The sequence below is a fragment of the Ammospiza caudacuta genome, chromosome 2, assembly GCF_027887145.1.
Source record: "Ammospiza caudacuta isolate bAmmCau1 chromosome 2, bAmmCau1.pri, whole genome shotgun sequence".
In the NCBI taxonomy this organism is placed as follows: Eukaryota; Metazoa; Chordata; class Aves; order Passeriformes; family Passerellidae; genus Ammospiza; species Ammospiza caudacuta.
The window spans coordinates 51,526,542-51,550,277 of record NC_080594.1 but is presented as its reverse complement, the minus strand read 5'-3'; the positions used below and the strand labels follow the sequence as shown (position 1 = coordinate 51,550,277).

Sequence of the window (23,736 nt, the reverse complement as noted above, 5' to 3'; positions counted from 1 at the left end):
TCCTGGCAATGGCCACAGGAACTCTGTCCCTGCTGATAAAGTGAGGGCTGTCAGCAAACTTTGATAGCACTGGGTGGGTGTTGGTGACTAATCTGCAATGCCTGACGTGGGCTTGGCAGAACTGTGCCTTGTGACAAGACTGATTTTGGAAATGAGGTCTCAGGGGACAGCCAGGAGCGTTTGCTCATCCTTGTCCAATAGGTACCTCCCTCCAGCTGATAACAGGGAGCTGATTTGCTTTGCAGCTGATACACACCCCTCCTCACTGCTTGTACCAGCAGGACTCAGTTTTGCTTGGATGATTGACAGTGGGTGTAAATTCAATGCAGATAAGAATTAGGTGCTACAGACTGTGCCAACAGTAATTACATTGAGAACTTTTGAAATGGTTTAGGCAGCTGTCATCAGTCAGTAAGGTGCAGCTGCTGGCCTGGGATTTATGAGTCACTTCAGAGCCATGGCAGCGAAGAGCAGCAGTTGCTGAGCGCTGATCACCACCTGCTGGATGGGGGAAAGGCCAGCTCGTGTCCCTGGAGCCGTGTGTCCAGGCTGGCCCAGCCACAGGCACAGGCCACAGCCACCAAGCATTGCTGGGGCGTGACCTGGCGGTTTCTTCAAGCGGATAACTCGGCCGTTTGTCTGACAGTGCTGTTGGACTAACAGGACTTTTTATGTTTATTTTGGGTAGTTATTCTTTGCATTTATTTGCATCTTCTTTATGTTATGAAAATATAAAATAGAGGGGAAAAAACTTGAATTTGCTGATTGTTTCATCTGACAAGTACAACCTTTTGTGCAGACATCCCTCACAACGATCCAATTTTGGCTGAATACAAGCACTGGATAGACATGTCTCTGTCCTGAGGACAAAGAGTAGGGGTACATATTTCATTCAGTTTGAAGCATGCAGAAGCAGCAAGGGGTAGGGAAGTCAGGAGATTCTGCCTGCAAGTTGTAGTCCTCCATATTTTAATGTGATTTTAAAGCTGAAGGTTTCTCGAAGCAACACAAAAAAAGTCATCGCATATCTAAACACATTGTGAGTCTCACTTTGCATGTTCTGGTCGATTTCTGTGTAATCCTGTCTCCCAGCACTTCTACTTTGTTCCTTTCATATCCTTTTTCATTTCCTGTTTTTATTCTTTTAATTTCTGCCAGTCTCTTGTAAAATTATTCCTCCAGATAAAAGATCATATTAAATTTTAATAATTAACTCTGTATTTTTCTTCAGCTTTTAATTTCAAAACCCAGTGATCCATCTATCCTGTCACTATGCTTACAGTATCTTTTCAGACATTCCTTCAGAATTTCCATTTTTTATTTACTTTTGTGGGCTCTCTGTTTCAGCACACTACTGATTTTCACTTCCCCCCTAAAGAGCTAATGACTCTTCATACACACAATGTTCTCTGTTAAATTTACAGTACTTAGCTCACATCCCCTTATATTTTCAGATATTGAAGATACTGCATTTTTTTTTTCTGATTATTTCATTAGGATATAATCCTTCCAACCTGGGATTTCAAAAGCAATTAATTATTTTTGGATTGGTTCTTTTTTTTTTCCTGTTTTCAGTTTCTTTTTTGAGGCAGCTTAAAAGGGTTCTGGCTTTAAAAAATCCATGAGTTCAGAGACATCGTTAAGGCCATTTCAGATCAAGACATTCAAAAGTCAATAACTATATGAAAGTGTGGCCTTAGTCAACAAAATTGCCAGTGGCTTCAAGGGGAGTCTTCCTGGTTTAGAATTTCAAGGTGATACTTGCTGCCTTTGTATGTATCTTGTTTAAGGAGAAATATCCCGATTTCAGTTCTCTAGACTGATCTCATTACTGCTTTCTCCTGCTTTGCATATTGCTGATATGGACTATCTGTTTGGTTTTTTTTTCTTCTCTCTTCAAACTCTCTGATGTTCATGCTTGCCTTTATCACTAAAACAGAGTTGGGGACCAACAACATGGTTACCATTGAGTTGTCAGCAAAAATTCCCAACCTCAAATTGTCAGTAAATACACGTGAGAGAGATTTTCTTAGGTTGCTCTTCTAATGCTGATGAACTGCATTATCTGCTATTCAAAGCTGACAATTGTCCTACAGCAATAACCTAGTTGGAAACACAGAAATAGGATACCATCACTGTACAATGGCATATTCCCTTCTCCCTGCCTCATCCCGTGTCCCATACATCAGTGACGGAACAGGACAACCAGGCATGAATCTTTAATTCTCTGCAGCCCTTTGTTGTTAGTTTCTGCCCAGAGACTTGTTAGACCCCTCCTGGCCATCTCCATTGTCACAAGCCATCTCTGGCATGGTTTGGGTCTTGGTTTTCTGCCATCCACTGGCTCAAAGGCCATAGGGATTAGTAAAAGGCTGGCTTTTTCCTGCAGAATGACCTTGAGAGTTGGTGTTTCATCTCATTGACAATGAACTTATGATGATGATCACTTTCCTGAGCCTATGTGAGATCTTTCTCTTTGGAAATGCTTGTCTCTTATGTTCCTCCCTGCCACTGTTGTTTCCTAACACAATCTATCACATCATCTAGAAACTCCCATCAAAGTTCCTCGGAGAGAAGAAAGTTTGATCCTTTGATGTCTTAGCAGATGTGCCTGGGTGTGTCTTGTCATCCAATGAATTAGTAACAAAATCACAGCTTGACAGCCTGTGTGCACTCCAGGAAGAGTGAGAGAAAAAAATGCAGAATTAAATCAATACTGCAGGGAAAAAATATCTTCTCACCAGCACAGTTAGATTCTGGGATTTATATTCTCTAAGCAAAAATAATTTCCTTTGTATTCTTCATGAGAGGATGCAGAATTGTTTCAAACATATATGTGCATTTTAACTGCATTGAAAAAATTTTCAAGTCAATATTTTGTCCTTTTCCCTTTTTTGACTTTGTTCCACAGCATTTCATCGAAGTTCTGCAACCATCAGCACCAGTCTGGGATATATGTATTTTACGCTGAGAATGATGATACAGTTGTAACAAAAAAATTCACTCTGTATGTGAGAAGTAAGTAACAAAACTATTGCTGAAGATTTGGCAAAGTCTGGGATTTTGTCACTGGTATAAATTGAGCTATTATGGGGTGGGTTTTTTTGGCATGCCCTATTATTCCCTATTTCATTTACAAAGATTTATTGCTTAAAATGGAGGATCAAAAGGCAAAAACATTATTCTCTTCACACTGCAGCACACTGCTGAAATCCTGGCACTGGGTCAGAGAAAGACACTGGATGCTTGTGGGTTGTATTTCTTGTGTCAGTTAGGGATGGGGAAAAAGGAAAGGAGGAGAAAGTTATTATTTTTTTTTCGTTTTAGTCTGCCATAAACAGAATATGAGGAATCCGTTGCATATTGAGAAAAATTAATGCTTCTTAAGAAAATTACAAGCCTAGAAACTTGGTAAAATACAGTAACTCTATCTCTAAAAATCTGTAACATGTGTGGGTGCTGCAGAAACCACATGAGATACACAGTTGGGAGGAAACCCTTATCCCCATTAGCAATTAGATTTCTATGCCATGTTTACGACATTTTTTCTCTAATGGCATTTATGAGTTAATGTAGCTAGTGTGGAGATCCTCTGGTGCATAAATTGTATGTTTGGGCTGCAGTGCCTCATACACCCCTGCCCACAATTCACACACATGCACAGTCCTGACCAACGCTCTCAGTCATCTCAGTTCTGCCACATGACTGAAGCATCTCTCCCTTGCTCCAGGTCTGGGGCCTTCATTTGTGATATATCATTTATACAAGGGTCTTCTGTGCACACTTTGCATGAGCTGGACACCCAGAACCTCAGTGCCAGGGCAGTCCTAGGGTCAGCTGCTTAGACTGAGTCAGAAAAGCAGAAGTCAAGGCTTCTAATTTTGGCTGTGCCATTGTTTTGGTCTGGCTGTGCGTATACAGAGAAGTGGCTGCTCCCCTTGCCTTGCCACACTGCCAGCCACAAAACCAAGGAAGGAGGAGGACTGTGAGTTACACCCAGCTCTCACTGTGACATGCAGTTTTTTATTTTGGAAACAGAAGCACACCTTGGTCTCAGCAGATACGACATTGCCACACCGTTGTACAGGGTTTTGTCGCTTGAAGTGATGACAGAAATTGTCTTACAGAACCATGGAATTGTTTAGGTTGAAAAAGATCTTTTGAGAACATAGATTCCAACCATTAAGCCAGCACTCCCAAGTATACCACTAAGCCATGTCCTTAGGCCTTGTGTTGTCTCATCGCAGGAAAGCCTGAAATAAGGATGCAGCTGCTGTTCAAGCAGATCTCCTGTGTTGCTGAAGGTTACCCTGCCTCATCCTGGGTTTGGAGGAACTGTCTTGAACTCAACTCATCCAAGTAAACAGCTTTCTTTCTTTTTATTCGTTGCAAAGACTATCTGAGCTATCCTTGATTAAATGAAGACCAGCCTGTAACAAACTAAATGAGAAATGCACAATTCACTGTGTGCGTTTAACTGGTTCCCCTACTCCAGGGGAACCAAATCACCAAAATTAGGAGAGGTTTTCCCTTTTTTTATTGCCATCAAATGAAGTCTATAAAGATGTGTGTCTTTGCACCAAAGTAGATCCCACTGGGTTTATATCAACAGTTAAGGGATAACAAAGTCCAATCTAAGTTTTTCTCTTAGTCTTATCAAAGTTATAGGGATTCAGGGAATGCATTGGTTAATACAGCCTTGATTAATTGGTTAAGCTTTGGTTAAAAGACCTGCTATGGTGACCTGTTACCAAAACCACTAAAGTCAGTGAGAGTGTTTCCAGTTAAGTTAGTGAGAGTATTTACAGTAAAGTTAGTAAGAGTGTCTCCATTTCCTCTATTTATTTAGGGGAACGAGTCAAACTCTAAAATTTAAAAAAATGCTGAAACAGCTTTGACCTGATTTGTGAACTCTGCAATTTTTATCTTAGATGTGCCAAGAAACTAATAATCCCATGGTGCAGAAGAATACTAAGTCAAATTTTCCTTTGTAAGATTGCGGATAAACTCTAAAGTATTTATTTTAGCTAGACATAAAAAAAACCTAGACAATTTTCTTATCCATACCTCTTCCTTATATCAATCTGTGCAGAAATGGAAGAGGAAAAAAAACATGCAGAGAGTGGGTTTAAAATACTCCTTAAATCATCTTTCTGGGAAGAAAGTGCTGTGACATATCTTTTCTGAGGAACTTCCAAATGTAGAAGCTAGTGCTATGAGTAGAGCTGAATAAATTTATTCCTTATCTCCTAATTTATTTATGTGGAGAGTAAATTAGACAGTAAGTTGATGAATGATAGAAAAGCTAGAAGACAAAATAATCTATGTGGACCACCTTTCCCTTGAGTGTCAAGTTCCCTCTTTCTACATATCAGGCCTTAAATAAGTCATTAATGCTGTCCATCTGGGTGGATGGAGGCTCTCCATCATGAGTGAGAGAAACGTCATGGGTGAAGTGAATTGCCTTCAGGGAAAGGAGGTACAACTTCTGCTCTGGGTTCATACTGCATTTGTAGTATTAGCATGGCTCATTTGCAGCTGCTCAGTGGTTTGAATGTTTTGAGGCAAATATGAAACCAGTGGGAATAGATGAGGTGTGGGGGTGGTGTCAGTTGTGAAATCGATGGAGGTTCCAGAGTTCAGGGAGTGCAAGTACCCTGCCAGGGCAGTGGTGGAGAGTGGCAGTGAGCCCAGTGTCGGAGGCAGCTCAGTCCCTGCTAACCCTGCCACGTCCATCACCAAAAATGAGACTGGCCAGTGACCAGAGGTCTCACTCTGTCTCTGACAAAACACAAACCCCTTCCCTTCTTCACTTCCAACACACACATAAGACATGTCTTGTAACTTCCCATCTTCTCCCCTGGCAAATGTCACTAAAAAAAGCTAAAAATCAAAACTGGTCTGCTTCCTTTTTCAGCTGCACAGAGGAAATCACAGAGGGGATTCAGAACTTCTTGCCAGAGAGGAGATCCCTGGGGTCATGGATTTCAAGCAGTACTTTATATGTACAGGAGACAGCAACAACCTTCTCAGTGGAGTGCTGTGCAAACAATTCAGCTGGCTCAGCCTGTGAAAAGAGTTTCATTAACCTGTCAGGTACCACAAGCCAGTGTTTTAGCATGGATTTTCTCAACTGAATCTGGCATGGTAGAACCTACAATACTTTTTATTTGGCTAAATGGCTGACTGCAATGGCATTGCAGGTAAAACACAAGCTGTCTACGTACACAGCATCAGAAATGGTGGGTGAATGGGAGACACAATTCTCTTTTCTCCAGGCCCAAAGCAGAGGCCTCCCTCATTAAAACAAACAGAAAAAAGTAGGAAGTGGAGGAGCCATGGCAGTGTTTGATGCTGATTTCTCATTTTACTTTAGTGATCCCTACATGAAATCTGGAGGAATCATCTTTGGCAAGAGCTAAAGGCTCTTTGGTAGCTGGTGGCATGTGCTATCCCTTGCTGCTCTCCTGTAGGTCCCTGTGGTGCTGCCAGAAATGCCCATGGGAACTCTCCTCACCCCATGGAGGTCACTGCACACCCAAGCAAGATCATGGCTGAGCCAACAGACCCACTGAGGGGTCAATCCCTGTCTGGAAAGTAGGAATTCTGTGAAAGAGACCTTCTTAAACTGCTGTAGGCAGGTGACAGAAGGTTAATGTAGTCTCCTGGTTATGTAGTCTCTCTTCTTGTCGAGGGAATCACAGATTATTTCCTCATTGAACCAGAAAGTCAGTATGATTATTTGCACTTTGCACTTGCAACACCATATGTATTCCATGGAGAAAAATATTTCAGTAAAAGGGAGCATGCTGTTGCAGTAGGAGTTGTTTTGAAACACCCAGGTATTTGCAGTACAGGGATTTCCTTTGTCATGATGAACAAGCAGTTTGGTGCTTTTAACTACAGTGGACAGAAGCTGTGACCACTGTCAGTGTTTGAGCATTCATGTAGGAATTAGAATAGAAACTAATCATAATACCTATACTTTTAGAAACAAGCAAAATATGAGGGTAGGTCTCATGTTTGTATGCTCATTTACCAATCAACACCTTATTCCTGTTTGTTGGTAGGTCAGTCCAAGAATCACAGCAACACCTCCATGCATTCCAGTATATTAATGGATTTAGCTTTTTTTTTTCCTTTTTTTTTTTTTTACTGAAAATAGATGTCAGAATTATCCAGAACTTAACGCCCACTGCCCATCTTGCTTTAAATATGGCTGCATCTCACTCCCCATGCAGAGGAGGCTCAGGTGTGAGGGGGCTGCAGACTGCCAGAGCTGACCATGGGCTCTCCTTGCATTTTCAGCTGTACACACACTCTGTTTCAGTGGGTAATAATATGTGTCTTTTAAAGTTGCAGGAGCTGTTTCTTCACCCCTGGACAATGCTGCATCCTATGCCTCCCTTGGATTTCTTTTCCTCTTGATTGCTTTTTTGTTTGTATTCATTTTTTTTAAATATAAAAAGGTAAAAGCAAACATAAATACCTGACCATCCTTCTTTTGTTCCTACCAGGCTGTTTCTTCTCTAAGACTTATTTCACTGTGTGTTTTTTTTCTTCCAAAGCAATTCAAATATGAAAGCCAGTGGCAAATGATACAGATGATAGGGCCATCAGATAATGAATACATATACATCGACTTCAGAGAATTTGAATATGATATAAAATGGGAATTTCCCAGGGAAAATCTGGAATTTGGTGAGCAATCCATAAGGTAAATCTCAATACTGGAGCAGTAGTCTGTGCTGTACCAGCAGCAAATAATACTGGCATTTTGTGTCTTGTAGGACAGGTCCTTGGTTCTGGGGCCTTTGGGAAAGTAGTGACTGCAACAGCTTATGGAATTAACAATGCAGGAGATTCAGTCCAGGTCGCAGTCAAAATGCTAAAAGGTATGATCAGCCCTGGTGCCTTCCACAAGCACTGATGTATTCTAGTAACTCCAAAGTAGGAGAGGCATTAGAAATCCCCCTTATACAGAAAACTTTCAGCAGTTACACCTCACAAATGCTTATCTTCAAAATCCTTTCAAAGTGCTTTCAAAACCTGGTTTCAGTTTGGAAAGGTAATGCTGAAGTGTCTTCATCCCACAGCACGTTGCATTTTGCCCTACACACTACAGAAGGTGTGTGTTGTGTGAGGAAGTATGGAGCCTCTAAAGAGTGGAAATGCAAATTCCCAGTGCAGATTAGCCTGCTGGTTATATTGGTGACTGTGGCCCTTGATGTAAGGCCCCTTTTTCTTGCAGTGCTGCCTAGCTTGCGTAGATGTGCCAAGCCCTTTGCCTGCTGTGTCTGAGCTAGCTTGTTTCCAAAACTTCCAGCACAATTTCCTGTAGCCTTTTTTCTTCATGATGACACAAACCAGTTTCTTTCCATCCCTCCTTATGAATAAGGATACTAAACCTCAAATACTCCTTTCTGCTATGGTCTGGACTCCTCACAAAAGCAGAGTCCAGGAGCAAGCCTCCCTGGAAGAAAGCAGAGGAGGACTGCCTCACTGTGTCCCTACTAATCACAGCCCTGTTCACAGAATGTTGGAGTACTTTGCACTGGAAGAGATCTCTAGGATCACTGAGTCCATCTGTTAACCATCACTGTCAAGCTCACCACTACACCAAGTCCCTCAGTGGCACATCTTTTAAATGCATTCAGGGACGGTGACTCAACCACTTCCCTGGGCAGCCTATTCCAGTGCTTGACAGCCCTTTTGGTGAAGACATTTTTCTGAATATCCAATCTAATCCTCCCCTGGCACAAACAGAAGGGTTTCCCCTCATCCTTTGACTTGTTACTTGGGAAAAGAGACCGGTATCCTCCTCACCCACCTTTTGTTATATACTGGAATGAGCTTCACACTGATACCAGCACCCTGCCCACCTGTGTGCCCACACAGCCCACCTGTGTGCCCACCTGTGTGCCCACACAGCCCCCTCCTGCCAGCACTGCATTCAGGTTTTCATCCCCCATTTCCACATAACCATCAGTTTTATGCTTCCTTGGTCCACTCCTTTGTGGCTGTCTTTGTGGAAGCTTGACTTGATCATTTTGGTTCACATACACAATTCACTGAAGTTGTGAGCACCAAATGCTCACTGAAAAACAAGACTAAAGCTGTTACTGAAACACAGGGTGGCCCTCTCAGCTGCTGGATTGCAGCTGGTTGAGTGCCATATGGCTGCCATTTTCCTCTCTTAACATTCCTCTGCCACAGGCCTGACTGCCATTTTTTCTGTGCTTGGAAACACTTTAATGTATTGCTGTCATTCCTTGCCAGCCGAAGAATGACAAATGTTGACATTTAATGACTGCTTTCTCAAGCTCTCAAATGATCTGCACTCACACACAAATTTAGCTTCAACCTTTGACTGAATCTTTTTATACTTTGTAAAGGTTTTTTTCGGATGTTCCCAAATGTATTGTCAGTCCAATGAATTTGAAATGAAGATTTGCACGTGACAAAACATCACAACCATTGAAAGTTTCATTTCTTTGCCAGAGATTTCCAAATCTATATTATTGCTTTTACAGAAAAACCTGATGCTTCCGAAGAAGATGCTCTAATGTCTGAGCTGAAAATGATGACTCGCATTGGAAGCCATGAAAATATTGTGAACCTACTAGGAGCTTGTACTCTGTCAGGTAAATTGAAATTGTGAAAAAGTACCAATTAAAACCACTAGAATAATGAGGACTAATTTTGCTGTTCTGTGCTGGCCCAAAATAAGATGAAGATGAACTGAAAGCAAATTTAAGGCCATGCATGTGTACAGAAAAGGGTCGTTTCTGATTATACTGGCAGGAAGTGATATAACAGTCCTTCTGTAGAATAGGATTTCTGGTTATGGTGGTGATGGCACTGGTATGAGCCAGTTTATTAAGTGAAGAGGAAAAACTTATCTGGTGTCAGGGACTTTTATATACACATGATTATGTTCACATAGGAAATTATAATTTTTTTTTATTCATGTGGCTCACCAATTAATGGATAAAAATATCTAAAAGATAGACAGGAAACAAAAGAAACTGAAAAATAACAGGGGTAGGAGGGACATAAAAAAAAGGAATGAGAGAAGTAAGTAATGGAAAGAGGGACAACCTTTTAAAGGACCAAATGTAGAAACAAAACTGAAGAATGAAAAAAATAAGCAAAGGTAGGCTAAGATGAAAGTAGTGAGATAATATCATTGATTAATTAATGTGTGACTCATGTTGTCATTGAGGTAATTTACACAGCTATTCTTGTCCAAAGAACTGCTTCTCTGGCCAGTCCAATGGTGAACAAGAGGAGGTGAAGAAAGGCTAAAGAACAGATCAGCTTGGGGAAATGCCAAGGTTTCACCCAGTGTAGGTCCATATCATGAACTGTAGGTCCATACCTGACACTGAAAAGCTTGGCAGATTTTCCATCATGGTTATTTATTTAGTCAGAAAGATCAAGCAGAACAGTTGTTTCCTCAGTTTACATCAGTGACAGTACTGTCAGGCCCAGACATATGAGGGGTAAGAGGAAAGCAGAGAAATAGATTGTTCTTAGTAGCTTTAGCTGATTTAAAAATATACAGACTGCCACTGCCTTCTGGAACAGCGGGCAGGATGTGATGTTGCAGGCAGGAGAGCTGCAGGGAAGACCTGCTTAGTCTGGTAGGGTAGGGCAGGAACACTTACAGCTTTATCCAAGTGCCATTTTCAGCATTATTTACATGATTCTCAAGACTTTCCCAACCATCCTCTGAGAGACTTTGCAGCTTTTTCCAGTGTGCCCTACCTTGCTTGACAGTGGCCTTCTGTCACAAATATCCACAGATTCATGGTCAGTCTTTCTGGGCCAGAAGTGGTGGTGGCAGAGTGAGGCTTTGCAGGGTGATGTGTGACCACTCTGAGCTCCTGCTGGCTGGTCATGGCTTTTATCCAAGCCTGCCTGGGTCAGGACTTGGATGCATTTTTCCTTTCTTGAGAAAGTGTCCTGACCAGTGCTCTACTTAAGACACCTCCCCTTGCAAGGGATATCCCTCATTTATCCCTCATTTTAGTACCCAAAGCACTCTTGGGTTTCAGGTGGTCTTCCTGGGGAAAAATAAAAAGGATCTTTCCAGAGCATGAAGGTTGCACAGATAGATGGAAGGATGTAGGTCAGAGGATACAAATTCACACCATACAGATAATTAACCGGAATCATCTCCTGCTTGAACCCTGCATGGTTTAGAAAACATGCTGCATCCTAGTAGCCTGTACTGTCCTCCCCATTGCCAGTGGGATGGGCAAGGGTTTTTGTTTCGATAAGCGATTTTCAAAACAGTTTGAGAGATGCACCACAAGGACAAAGTTACACAGACTTTCCAAGGGATATTACAGTCAGTAAACAAATTCTCATTATGTGCCTATCAGTACAGCTTATCCACCTGGGAATGGGAGATGCTTGGGATGTTTTAATACAGATTAATCCTGAGAGAAAATGAAGCAGCATTAGGGCTTTAATGGGGAGGGTGCTATAAATAGCAGCAGGCTATTTACATTTCCAACTATTTCAGGACCAATCTATTTGATATTTGAATACTGTTGCTATGGTGACCTTCTGAACTACTTGAGGAGCAAGAGAGAAAAGTTTCACTGGACGTTGACAGATATTTTTAAACAACAAAACTTCAGCTTTTACCACAATATCCATCAGGATCAAAACTCTAGGTAAAGGATTTAGTAACAATTTGATAATTTTAAAAACTGCTATTGCTTTTCAACTGCTTTCTCACCTGTGCTGTGTACACTGGTGAAATTATTGAATTCTTGAGAATGTGCCTTCACATACTTTAATAAACAATGCTTTATGAGGAACTGAGATTCGATTCTCCTTATGGAGACTGCAGAAGACAAAAAACCTCTTGTTTCTCTTCCCAGTTTTGAGAAGAGTCATGTCTGTGTCCAGGTTTTTAATAGTAGTAACTGTCCATGTTTTTCACTGCAGAAGAGTTTATGTGTACAAGATTATGTGATAAATTAGATGTGATAGATTATGTGTGAAACCTTTGAAAATGTAATGACTGCTCCAGGACAGGGACTCACCTGAAGTACAGTGTGAACACAGCTCTGTGCAGAGGAGATGAATTTGAAACCATGCAAAGAAGTCAAAACATAAATGTGACACTGGAACCAAATGGGATTGTGCTGCTTTCTGAGGAAGGTAAGAGATTAGTTGATAATATCTTCAGGAATGCTGTTTTATTGTATTTTTTATATTATTGATATGACCAGACTAGATTCCATGACAAAAGAGGCCTCTTTCTATCATATGTTTCTCTTCAGTCCAGGCAGGAGTTTTGCTGGAGGAGGCTTCAACAACACTGAGATCAGAGGCTTATGTTTTTGCTCATGCTATGAGCATAGTATTTGAATACAAAAATACTCACCTTTGTTTTATATCTGAGTGAAGGATAAAAAAGATGGATGCTCTTTGTGATGTTGCTCTTGGTAGAAGCATGTGAAAATCCTTTACAACAGTAAGTGGGATTGATCAGAGTGAGGAAGTCCAAGGAAAACTCATACTTTTGATTATTTTTTACAGATAAAATTAAGGATGCAGGCACACCAGTGGATGAAGAAGAAGATTTTAATGTGCTCACTTTTGAAGACCTTCTTTGCTTCTCTTATCAAGTTGCCAAAGGAATGGAATTTCTTGAGTCCAAATCGGTATGGCGAGGGGTAGCAAATTTTTCAGATAGAAAAGATGCTAAAAATATGTCAGTTTATAAAAGGCAGGTTGAGGAACAGAGCCACTCAGTGGCAAGCTTGAACTATACCTCCTTCCCTGGTTTAACAGCGAAGCCTGGGCTGCAGTTTTGGGCAGCACCCTGAGTAAGAAGCAGCTGCAGGGCACCTTAGTGCCTGCTCTGGCCCTGTCCCCTTGCCACCAGCAGCCAGGGGGTGTCCAGCTTGGCCATTCACCAAACTGCTGAAGTGGGAGGGGGTGCCAGCTCAGAGGGCAGGGAACTGTCCTCCACTGGCACCAAATGCTCCGAGCATAAATTCTTCCTTTCCTTCTAAGTGCATCCACAGAGACCTCGCTGCCCGGAACGTACTGGTGACCCATGGGAAAGTGGTGAAAATCTGTGACTTTGGCCTTGCCAGAGATGTAATGAACGACTCCAACTACATTGTCAGGGGCAATGTAAGTTCATGAGGGCCCTCTGGTTTTCACAGTATTATAAGAATTATTAGGAACTACGAAAGAAAAGTTTTGAATTTTTAAATTCCTTTTTAGCTTTGTGCATATCTGGGCAAAGCAGAAATCTCAGTTTTCCCTGCCCTTGGCAAAAGCAAATTCTTAGATTATAATTAACCTAATCAAGCTTGTTCTGTAAATGAGATGGTACCCATGCTCTTTTTAAAGCATCCATTGATGGAAGCACTGGGAATTGTTTACTATTGTGGGCAATAACAGTGTAGGACAACAGCATGTGTGTGGGGGTGTGCCAGAAGTGAAAAAGTACAGTGAAGAAGTACAGTGTGGACATCTCCATCTGGGCCACTCTATGCTTGAAGTCAGAGGAAGGAAAGTGGCTCTTCCAGGACTGAGCTCATCTCTTCCTTAAATAGCCAGCTAAAATGGATGAGATGAACTGGCTCTTTAGCAGTGGCCATTTCTCTCTGCAATGGGAATGTCCAGGGATTGCTGACAGAGACACAGCCTTGTACACAGCAAACACGACTTGTTCATGCTGGCAATGAGAAGCACAGGGAGTCACCCAGAAAGGCTGTGTCACAGTCTGTGTCACAGCATGACCTGGCCTCCATCCCCCTGTCTGCACAGGCTCGGCTGCCAGTCAAATGGATGGCCCCTGAAAGCTTGTTCGAGAGGACATACACCATGAAGAGTGATGTCTGGTCCTATGGAATACTGCTGTGGGAAATATTCTCCCTGGGTATGTCTTATTACAGTGGGACAAAAGAGCGGTGCTTGGTTTTGGCAGCTTCTGAATTAACACATATTCTCTGACAATTTCCACAGGTGTAAATCCTTACCCTGGTATTCAGGTTGACACAAATTTCTACAAATTAATACAAAGTGGATTTAAAATGGACCAACCGTATTATGCTACAAAAGATGTGTAAGTGTATTTCCAAGTGATGCAGAGCATGAGAATTTATACTTACTAGGTCACTGAGTGATCATTTATTTGTTGTACACACTTACCCAAAATTAGTTGTAAAATGTGAGATCTTCCTCTAAATCTAACAAAGGCTGCCTGATCCTGCAGGTTTTGTTCTGAACCAGAAGTGATTAACACTATATGTTATGTGTATTTGACAGGACTAATTTATTATATTTATTTAGTTGTGCCTTCTTTCCCTAGCGAACTTCTTATTCTCAGACCACAGATATTTTCCTCCTTTTTTTTCTTCTTTTGCTTTTCTCTTTTTTCTTTTCTTTCATTTTATTTTCCCCCAAAAGCTATGTTTTCAATATTGACTAAATTTTTGGTGGGTTCTTTCCTACACTTTATTATTTAATCAAGCATTACCCAGTTTGTTTCAGTTCCAGGTGGCTAGGGATCCTCTTAGATAAAAACCCTGCTAAGGAAGAGTTGGGGGAAGCTAATTCTTTGCTCTCATCACGTAATTTTCAGCCTGTGCCTCTGTGCCTGGGTGGACTCTGCCTAGAGGTGGGCCCCAGGGAACAAGAGAAGAGAAGGTGACAGAGAATTGTGAGGTCTGGAACATGGAGGAGAAGAGAAGTTTGGGTTGGCCAAGCTCTTCTGGCAGAGGCTTCATAGATGCTCTATGGACTGAGTGCCTTGCTATGGCACTGCACTGTTCTTATCCTCACCACAAAAAGGTTGTAATGGCATTAAAAGTACAGGGGAATCTAACAGATTAACCCATGAAAGATTGCTCAGGGGAATCTAACAGATTAACCCATGAAAGATTGCTCAGATTAACCCATGAAAGATTGAGCCTGTTGTCCCAGTAACTTTGCAAGGGACTTTAGCAGTCAGACACAGCACTGATGCCTGATGAAGCTGAAATATTTATAATGTGGTATTTAAATTTCAGAAATATTTTTTGATGTCAAATTACATTAAAAGACTTGCTGTGAAAGGTTTACTTAAGACTACATAGTCCACAAGGAGCAGGTAAACTTTCTATGAAGGACAGGCATTGTCTTCCTAACATTTTCTCTATGGAAGCTGGAAAACAAACATCATGCCATTATGTGTCATACCACAGTGAAGATTTTACTAAGGACTCTGATTAAGTCACTGTAAAATCATTTCACCTTTTATCCTTATCTTTCTGCTTCTTTACCACTGATGCAACACTGTAATTCTGGCCTCTTTCTATAAAATCATTCTGATCCCCACAATTCCCCATTCAAGTCCTGCAATTCTGCACAGTCACTTACAGAGAGTCCAAGGGCTAACAAGTTTTGTGTGCCATCTTTCCTTCTGCAGCTACTGCATGATGCAGTCCTGTTGGGCTCTTGACTCCAGGGAAAGACCCTCTTTTTCTCACCTGGTTTCCTCTCTGGCCCATCAGCTGGCTGAGGCAGAAGGAGCAGTAAGTAAATACAGTGAGATGAACACATGAACACAGTCTGGGCTTGGGTTTGGGTTTTTGTGGGGTTTATATGTAGCTCCACAGATCACCATGAGATGAGGGATAGCCTCCTGCTTTCTATTGAAGTACACAACTCTGTTATGGATACATTGCCCATGGATCCATTTAAGAGCTTGGGGCATGTTTTTCTGCCATCAGAAAGAATCCTGACCTTGCTGAAGAGGATTTTCTTCCTCCCACTGGGACTCTGGAGAGCTGAAGTCTCTCAGCCTGTGCTGAGGGAATGGGCTTCCCTCATGCAGCAGCCGGTGCAGTCAGGTTTGGTGATGCTGCTTGCTGCCATGGGAGGGGAGCTGAGCCTGCACCAGGGGGTCTCATGAGGGATCACCATGCCATGTCCTCACAGAGAGAATGCTGCATGACATTCCCAGAGGTCAAAATAATAAAGATGATCTGAGGAAGTCCTGTTCTGTTCATACCAGATGTTTATCTCCTTTTCAGAGAGGATAAACAATTTCTTTCCAAATTACCAGTTGCTACTTGGGTATCCACTCTGGACTAAACGCACTATTTCTCAGTGCCTGCTTCATTGGGAGGAGAGCACTTTTCCAAATACAATAAATAATAACAGAAGATATCTTTTATTTCCTCTTTCCAATTCTAGATTTACCATAATACAAAGAAAAACTTTGCTACACACCATTCCAGCATAAAAACTAAACCTCGTGTAAACAGAGATGAGGAATCTTTGCTGTCCTCAGTTGTGCTCCAGCATGAAGACCCTCAGGTTGAAAAATAATCTGAGTTGTGGATTTGGTTTCAGTATTGTCAAACAATCTGTGTATGATAAGTGTTTTATATCAGCTCTAGAAAAAGAAATTGTCACCAACTGCTGCACTGTTTGTGTTTCTTGCAGGCCAGTCAGTATTTATGTGACTTTTTGTGAAGAAGATGTAATTCATTTGTTTGAATTCAGCAAACACATCTATAGCAAGACAGAGTTTTTTGCTGCCTCTCTCCAACTGAATATTTCTTTTCCTGGTGCTGTGTAAATAGTCAACATATTGAATTATACTGTTCTTGCCACATTGCAAGCAAATATGAGAGAATCCACAGTAATTTCAATCAATGTTTGCAAGCATTGACTATGCAGCTAAAGAGAGCTGCTGTGATTTCCAGAAGTGCTATTCACATTTTCATCTCCAGATGTCAGGGAGTGCTGGAAAAAAAACCCCATTGGAGTCGCCAGTTTTAGATGTCCAAATTTTACAGTTCTATCAGTCTTGATTTACAAGGAGCTCTTAGTTTGATTGATTGTCTTACCCTGGACATCTCAGTGGTTGTGAAGTACGGGTGGTGGGTGTTCAGTTCAGGTGAGTTCATTTGATCAAGATTTAGTTACTCATGTGGCCTCTACTCAGCCAGGCTACATTCTGCAACTGCTGATGAGAGATAGGGATTCCTTTCCACCTTAAATAAGCATCTAAAATAACCAGGAGGAGTGATATTTGGAGATAACCTTCTACCTCCCTGGTCTGGAAAATCCAGGTGGCAGTCTCCAGCTGGAAGTCTCACTTCAGCTGAGTTACAGTTAATTCCATTCATGGGGCTTTGTGTGTTTTAATAGCAAATAAAAAAAATGTTTAATTTTGAAGAAATTACATTCTGTAATTTAGGAATGTACTATCATCTCTCCAAATCCCAAGAATTCAGCCTGGGTGTATGAACACTGCTGCACTAAAATGAAGCTATGCCTCTAACTTTCTCACAGACTCCCAGGACAATACCCAGAGGCTTGATGTGTTTTCAATATTCTTAAAAAGACTATTTTCACTATGAGGTTTAGGAATTTCTAAATGCAACTTTCATCATGACTAATAGGATACATTTGTCTACATCTCAGTGGATCAAGATGAGAATATATTGGTTAATAGATTTTTCTCTTTTACATTTTACAAGGTGCTAAGTTCAGTTAGGATTTTTCAGAGGCAGATCTTATAAAATAATAACTATTCGTAGATTATGCTATCACAGAAATTGAGGTGCTCTTTACTAACACTGTCTTAAAATAATGTTGTAATACAGTGATTATGATTTGTATATTTTTGTTAATGTTATTAATAATTATCAGTAAATCCTCAGTTTTTTAATCAGATACAAACTGCTGAAGAGCAATCTGGAGATATTTAGACAGAAATAAATGTTAACATTGCATTCTCTGGAAAATGCATATTATTTTTAACATACCCATAAGGGTTTGAAGGTGTTCATCTGCAAGATGTCACTGTCCAGCACTGGTAGCACACAGCCTGCAGTGGCTGGACAGTGGGAGTTGAGCATCTTGTGAAGACAAGAGTTTTCACCCTTCAAATTTAAAAGAACCTAATGTTGAACTGGCCACTTCCAAGCCTGGCTGGCCCTGGAAACTAAGCAGATGTGAACTTGGCTCCAAGAGGAGCAGATGGGAATCCCATGTACTTAAAAACAAGCCAGGGAGTTGTGTCACATGCTTATCCACAAGACTTGAAAAGAACTGGACATAGCTCATCTGGCTCCATCACCACTACTGAGCTGAGACTTGGGAATATAAAGGCAAACAAAGAACCTTGGAGCAAGTACAACTTCTCATGATTCACATGAAAAGCAGCTCAGGCAACACAGCACTTTGTGAGAAAGAGCAACCAGGAGAATAATCCTCCTCTATGGGCTGAATGTGTGGGAAGTTGTGAATCTGCTTCTACACACAGGAGAGATGGATGGTACAAAGCTACAGGAGGTACTGAGTGAAAAATAATTTCTTTTAGGACATTTTTTTTCCAGGATGCTTCCCACACGACTTAGCAAAGTGGTGGTCCATTCCTGAGGCCTGTGCAGAGCCACAGACAGTGCTGTTTAGGGATCAGTTTCATGATCTTTGAAGGGAAATGCCCACATTTCTCTCATAGTATCCAGACCCCTAACCTGTGCCTCCAGAAGCACGTTGTCATGAGAAAGTGGCGAATTGCTCCCTGTAGTGAATGGAGAGACTTAAGCTTGTCTGAAGACCTCCAGCAGAGATGCCTTTAGTCTAAGGTGGATGCCTTAAATTAGGCACAGACTGACAAGATCCAGTAATCATTAATCCGGGGAGAGGATCACTAGAGGGGTTGAGGGCGATTAAAAGCGCTGAAGGGCAAAGGACATTTGAGCTTTCCCTCGCAACAGTAACAGAAATGAGAAAGATAATTTGACAGCCCAAGCTGAAAGACAGCATGGCGCTGGCGAATCTGTCCGAATTTTCTTTCATCTCCACCTGCAAGGGCGCGCCTCGGAGCGGACAGCCGTGTCCCGGGAGCTCGGACAGCCGTGTTCGGGGAGCTCGGAGGACACAGCCGTGTTCGGGGAGCTCGAAGGGCACAGCCGTGTCCCGGGAGCTCGGACAGCCGTGTTCGGGGAGCTCGGAGGACACAGCCGTGTTCGGGGAGCTCGAAGGGCACAGCCGTGTCCCGGGAGCTCGGACAGCCGTGTTCGGGGAGCTCGGAGGGGCACAGCCGTGTCCAGAGGAGCTCGGAGGGCATAGCCGTGTCCCGGGGAGCACGGAGGGCACAGCCGTGTCCCGAGAGCTCGGAGGGCACAGCCGTGTCCCGGGGAGCACGGGGGGCACAGCCGTGTCCCGGGAGCCCGGAGCTCTCCGCGGGATGCCCGGGCACAGGCGGCCCCGTTCCCGCCCAGCCGGCGCTAGGTGGAGCTCCGCGACCGCGGACAGCCCGAGGGACGCCGGACGGGGGACAGGGAGCGGGGCTGGAGCTCGGCACGGGGAGCCGGGCCAGCCGCGGTGTCTGCTCCAGAGCTACGGGAGACCCGGGAGTACGGATGGGCGTGAGGGTGTCGGTCAAAAGGACTGCACAGCCAAAACCTCGTAGCACCGATGGGAAAAACCCAGTACCAGCACAAACCACCCTGCCCCCCCACCCCCCTCAGAGCATTTTCCCAAACAACCATGTCCCTGTGCCACAGGCAGCAGCGACAAAAAAGGTAAGACACCCTTCTCTGTCCTGATCGAAACTGGAGGTGCTTCTCCAACACGTCATGCTTTTGGGTTTGGGATACCCTGGATGGGCTCTGTGGGGTCCCTCTGAGACAAGTTGGGACTTACAAAGTGTTAAACCAGAAGTGAGGAGAAGGAGCCAGCCTGTCATGCATACTAGCAGTGGCTTTCAGTCCCCATCTTCATGGAGGGCACTGTGAAAGGCAATGAAGAAATCCAAGGTCGTAGTTGTTCCAGAGTTATTTGCAGACAAGTTTTATTTTAAGAGTCAGAACTTCTGCTGGAAATTACTTCAGGGGCGAAAAATCAAAGTATACTGAAGATGAATGGATCCCATGGAGCTGGATGCACCAAATCTCAGCCCCCTTCTCTCAAACACAGAATCAGATCGAGTGCTCAGTGGCTCAGGGCTCAGACTTCCCATTCTGCCACTTTCACTCCTGCATCTATGGCTAATTAATTAGACCATGAAAAGAAAAACAGCTTTTGAAAAAAAGGCATAAAAAGACCCACACAGATCTGTGATTGAGAAGGCCTCAAATGGCTTCAGAAAGAGGAGGAACCAGAGCCCAGCTCCTTCTCACCCTTGGTGAGCATCCCAGCACTATGGAATGGCCCAGCAAGAGTCCTTCCAGGCAGGTTGTCTAAAACCTGGGCTAGATTCATCCTTCCTGAAATGCTTTGTAATGAGATAAACAGTGCAGCTTCTGGGGATCCTGCCTTATAGGTCACTGACAGATTAAAATTTACCTGTTTAAGGCTGTGCCAGAAAACTGATAGAGTAACACTCCTTGAAGATGTGTGGGTGCCCTGGGGCACAATCTGGTTCAGATCTCAGCTGAGAAGGCATTCTGAAGAGCTGTTTGTGGAGAGAGGTGGAAAAGTGGTGGTGCTCCTATGGTCACCTCCACAGAGGCACATAAAAACTGCTGTGGTAGCCGGTTCATTTAAACACTGCTTAGCTGGGATGAAAACAGACAGGAGATGCTGACAGTCATCCAATCCTTCTGACATGAATTGCCTACACCTACTCATGATCCTTTGCACCACAGCTAAGATTTCACACTTAGTTTTGGCTACTCAGAGAAGCCTCTTTCCAGGCGTACTAGGGTTCCTCTCCCTCCTTGCTCTATGCATCCACTGGCTGAAGGAAACCCAGAAGTTACTTCTAGTGACAGCCCTCCAGTCCCGCCAGTGCTGTGACTGTCCCATCCACAAAGGAGGCTTGGAGGTTTCAGATCATAAAGAGATGCCTTGCCCAAGTTTCCAAAATAGTTCTCTTGGAGAAGTAACTACGTGGTGTGTGCTGGATTCTCCTCTGGAAAAGCCTCCTGTGTGCAGGGCTGCCCTGGGTGAGGAGGGCTGTGAAGCTAAACTGGAGCAGGCTGGGCTGGTCCCTGGGAGCTGAGTCATGGAGGAGAGCCTGGGGCAGGGGAGTGTGGGCCACAGCTGGGAAGCTGAATCTGGGTCTGCCTGCCCCCACCTTCAGCTCCTTTTGGGGCTTCTTTTCAGACCAGAAACAAAATGTCCTTTTCCCTCACAGAAACTAGAATAAACTAACTGGGAGCAAATGTGAGATGGTGGAGAGCAGTCAGGTACCAATTTCTCCTTGGAGCCAGAAGGACTAAGGTTTTGGATTGGAGGGTAAAGGTTTGTCAAGGGAGAAAGATGAGTCTTCTTCTACCTTCCTACAGCTCCATCGTAAGGAAAGGTCCCACATGGGAGCCTTGGCCTGCTCCCTGCCAGGCCAAAAAACTGCTTGGCACTTCTCTGCTTTGGGCTCCTACATTTGCTAGCATGAAATATTATCCACAAAGCACCATGGCCCTTCAGGGATGGGTACAATTATGATCTTGCAAACAGCAAACCATCTTCATGGGTCAGCAGCACCCTGTGTCTCTGCTCACTGAAGGGGTTCATAGGATTCAGCCATGGAGCTCAAGGCTGAGGGACACAGTGGCAGGGGGCAACCAGCCCATAGCGTCTTGCCATGGAAGGGCTTGGAGCAGAGGGAATGGTGGGAAAAAACCGGCAAGACCAGCATGTGTTGTGGAGATGGGGACAGCACACCCCAGAGGCGTGCATCACCTCCCTGCTAAGGCTTCTGAGCTGGGAAATGTAGATTAATCAGCGAGGAAAGCAGTGAGGGCATCAGCCTTCAGACTGCCCTTGGGAGAGGGAGATAGCACGGGGCAGGCACACACAGGGGCAGGCACACTGGTGGCAATGTGTGCAAACCATTTTACAGCCCAAATTCGGGGTTTTGCTTGCCACGGGAGACGACACTCGCATTAGAGGCTCCATCCCACCAGCTGGGCTGGGACTTGTGGTTTCCCGGGGCAAGGACAGGGAGAGTGGGGCTAGCCTCTGCCTGGGTGTCCCGTGCAGGCCGCAAGGCCGGGGCCGTGAGGGTGGGGAGCCCCGCGCTCCCGCTGCACCCCGTGGGATGATAACAGCGGCCCTGCGTGCTGCGGGGAGCGTCCGTGGGTGGCGGGGGTGTCCTTGGGGGGCAGAGGTGACAACAGTCGAGCCCTGGGCCTCCCCTCCCATGAGAGGGAGCGCTCCCGCCCCGCCCGGCCCGGTCCGCGCCGCGGTGCGCGCCGCCGGTGACTCACGGCTCCCGTGACCGGAGCGGCCCGGGCGGGACAGGCCAGCAGGGGCCGGGCACAGCGCTCTGCAGGCAGCCGGGGCGCCCCGGTGCGGCCTTCTTCCTCTGTGACATTTGAAAAAGAACGAAGTGAGGTAAAGTCAAGTAAAGAAAATTATGAGGATAAAATCCAGCCAAGGCTATTTCCTTGGTCAGCAGAGGTGTACCAGCCGCTGGATCCGAGATGCTGGGACACCCTCACCCCTCTGGCTGCAGAAGCCTCTGGTGTATCGTACGACTTTTTTTTTCCTTCTTCACTGTTTGCGTTCCTGTTCCCTGCAGGAGAGCGGGGCCATGAGAGCTCAGGCCAGGCAGCACCTGTGCAAAGAGGCAGGGCTGGCTGCCGGGCCCGCGGCGGTGCCGGTGCGGGGCGGCTGTGCCCGGCCAGGTACCAGGTGCCACCTTCCCTCCCCGTCTGCTTCTTCCCAGCAACGCGAATCCGCTCGGGAGCGAGCGCCCAGCATCTAACCCCCTCCTAGAGGCATGTGCTTAAACAAGACGAGTATCAACCCCACGATAAAAGTATTGGGTTATTCTGCAATGTAATCTACATCAAAGCCTCGGGGGCTGCCGGCTTGAAAAGATCCAAGATGTTTTCTGAGTCCTTATCATGTCTGTGCTTAGGGGGAGTCATAAATTCCACAGGTCGGACTAACTAACACACGATTCCTCCTTCCCTTCTCTCTCCATGGCCGCCAAAGGGCTTTCAAGCGGGCTTTTTTTTTTCTTTACCTTGTAAACAGCGCTCCCGGTTGCGTGTCGTTAAGGTGGAGGGAGACGGAAAGATCCCCCACACCCCACCCCGAGATTCTCCTAAATCACAGAAAAAGGAGTTATACCACAAAGCAAGTAGAAATAAAGACGGTGAATCCGCATCCCCACAGGGGTCCCGCCGGGTGGGAGCAGCCTGTGGAGGAGGGATGTCCCGGGACTTACGGGGACGCCTCTGACCCGGGACGGGAGTCCTCGGGCTGTGCTGTTCCCCCCATTGTCCCCAGCCCGCGCCAGCCCCGTGGCCCGAGGCGACAATGAGCATCGTCCCCGAAGCGCGGTGCCCGCTCCGGTTCCTGCCCCGCCGGCCCGGGCTCCGAGGGTCCCGCAGCGGCAGTAGAGCCCTGCCCTGCCCCCGGAGCTTCCCCCAGGCATGCCCTGCCCTGCCTCCCACGGAAAAATGTCGGAAATTATTTTTTCAGATCAAGAAATACGGTTGAGGCTGAAGGAGGAGGACGGGGAGCCCAGCGTCTGCCCAGGAGGCAGCCCTGGGTGAAACAGCCCTACGGGGGGATATTCTTATCGAGGTCAGCGTGGAGGGGAGGGGGGAGATATTTCCCTGCGAACGGTGTCCCCCATCAGGCACTTGTCAGCTTGAGAGGCGTTGGGTCGCAGTTTCCCGCTCAGGATCTAACGAAATAAGAGAAAAAAAACCAAACAAACAAACAAAACCAAAACCCCCAAACAAACAAACAAAAAAACCACCCAAAAAAAAAAAAAGGAAGCGAAGAAGGAGA

The 23,736-nt window shown here is 44.6% G+C and overlaps 1 protein-coding gene across 1 annotated transcript in view; it reads left to right on the top strand.

The window, feature by feature from the left end:
- FLT3 (fms related receptor tyrosine kinase 3) overlaps positions 1-16,865 on the top strand; it is a 42,003-nt gene extending 25,138 nt beyond the window's left edge. The window contains exons 10-24 of the mRNA XM_058799878.1: positions 2,912-3,018; positions 4,248-4,359; positions 5,918-6,096; positions 7,357-7,469; positions 7,569-7,701; positions 7,791-7,895; positions 9,534-9,644; positions 11,534-11,687; positions 12,050-12,180; positions 12,562-12,686; positions 13,042-13,164; positions 13,807-13,918; positions 14,005-14,104; positions 15,449-15,554; positions 16,219-16,865. Of these exons, the coding sequence (XP_058655861.1) occupies positions 2,912-3,018; positions 4,248-4,359; positions 5,918-6,096; positions 7,357-7,469; positions 7,569-7,701; positions 7,791-7,895; positions 9,534-9,644; positions 11,534-11,687; positions 12,050-12,180; positions 12,562-12,686; positions 13,042-13,164; positions 13,807-13,918; positions 14,005-14,104; positions 15,449-15,554; positions 16,219-16,353 (1,846 nt within the window). The 3' untranslated portion in view covers positions 16,354-16,865. The remainder of the gene's footprint in view (positions 1-2,911; positions 3,019-4,247; positions 4,360-5,917; positions 6,097-7,356; positions 7,470-7,568; positions 7,702-7,790; positions 7,896-9,533; positions 9,645-11,533; positions 11,688-12,049; positions 12,181-12,561; positions 12,687-13,041; positions 13,165-13,806; positions 13,919-14,004; positions 14,105-15,448; positions 15,555-16,218) is intronic.
- Positions 16,866-23,736: the final 6,871 nt, after the last annotated feature.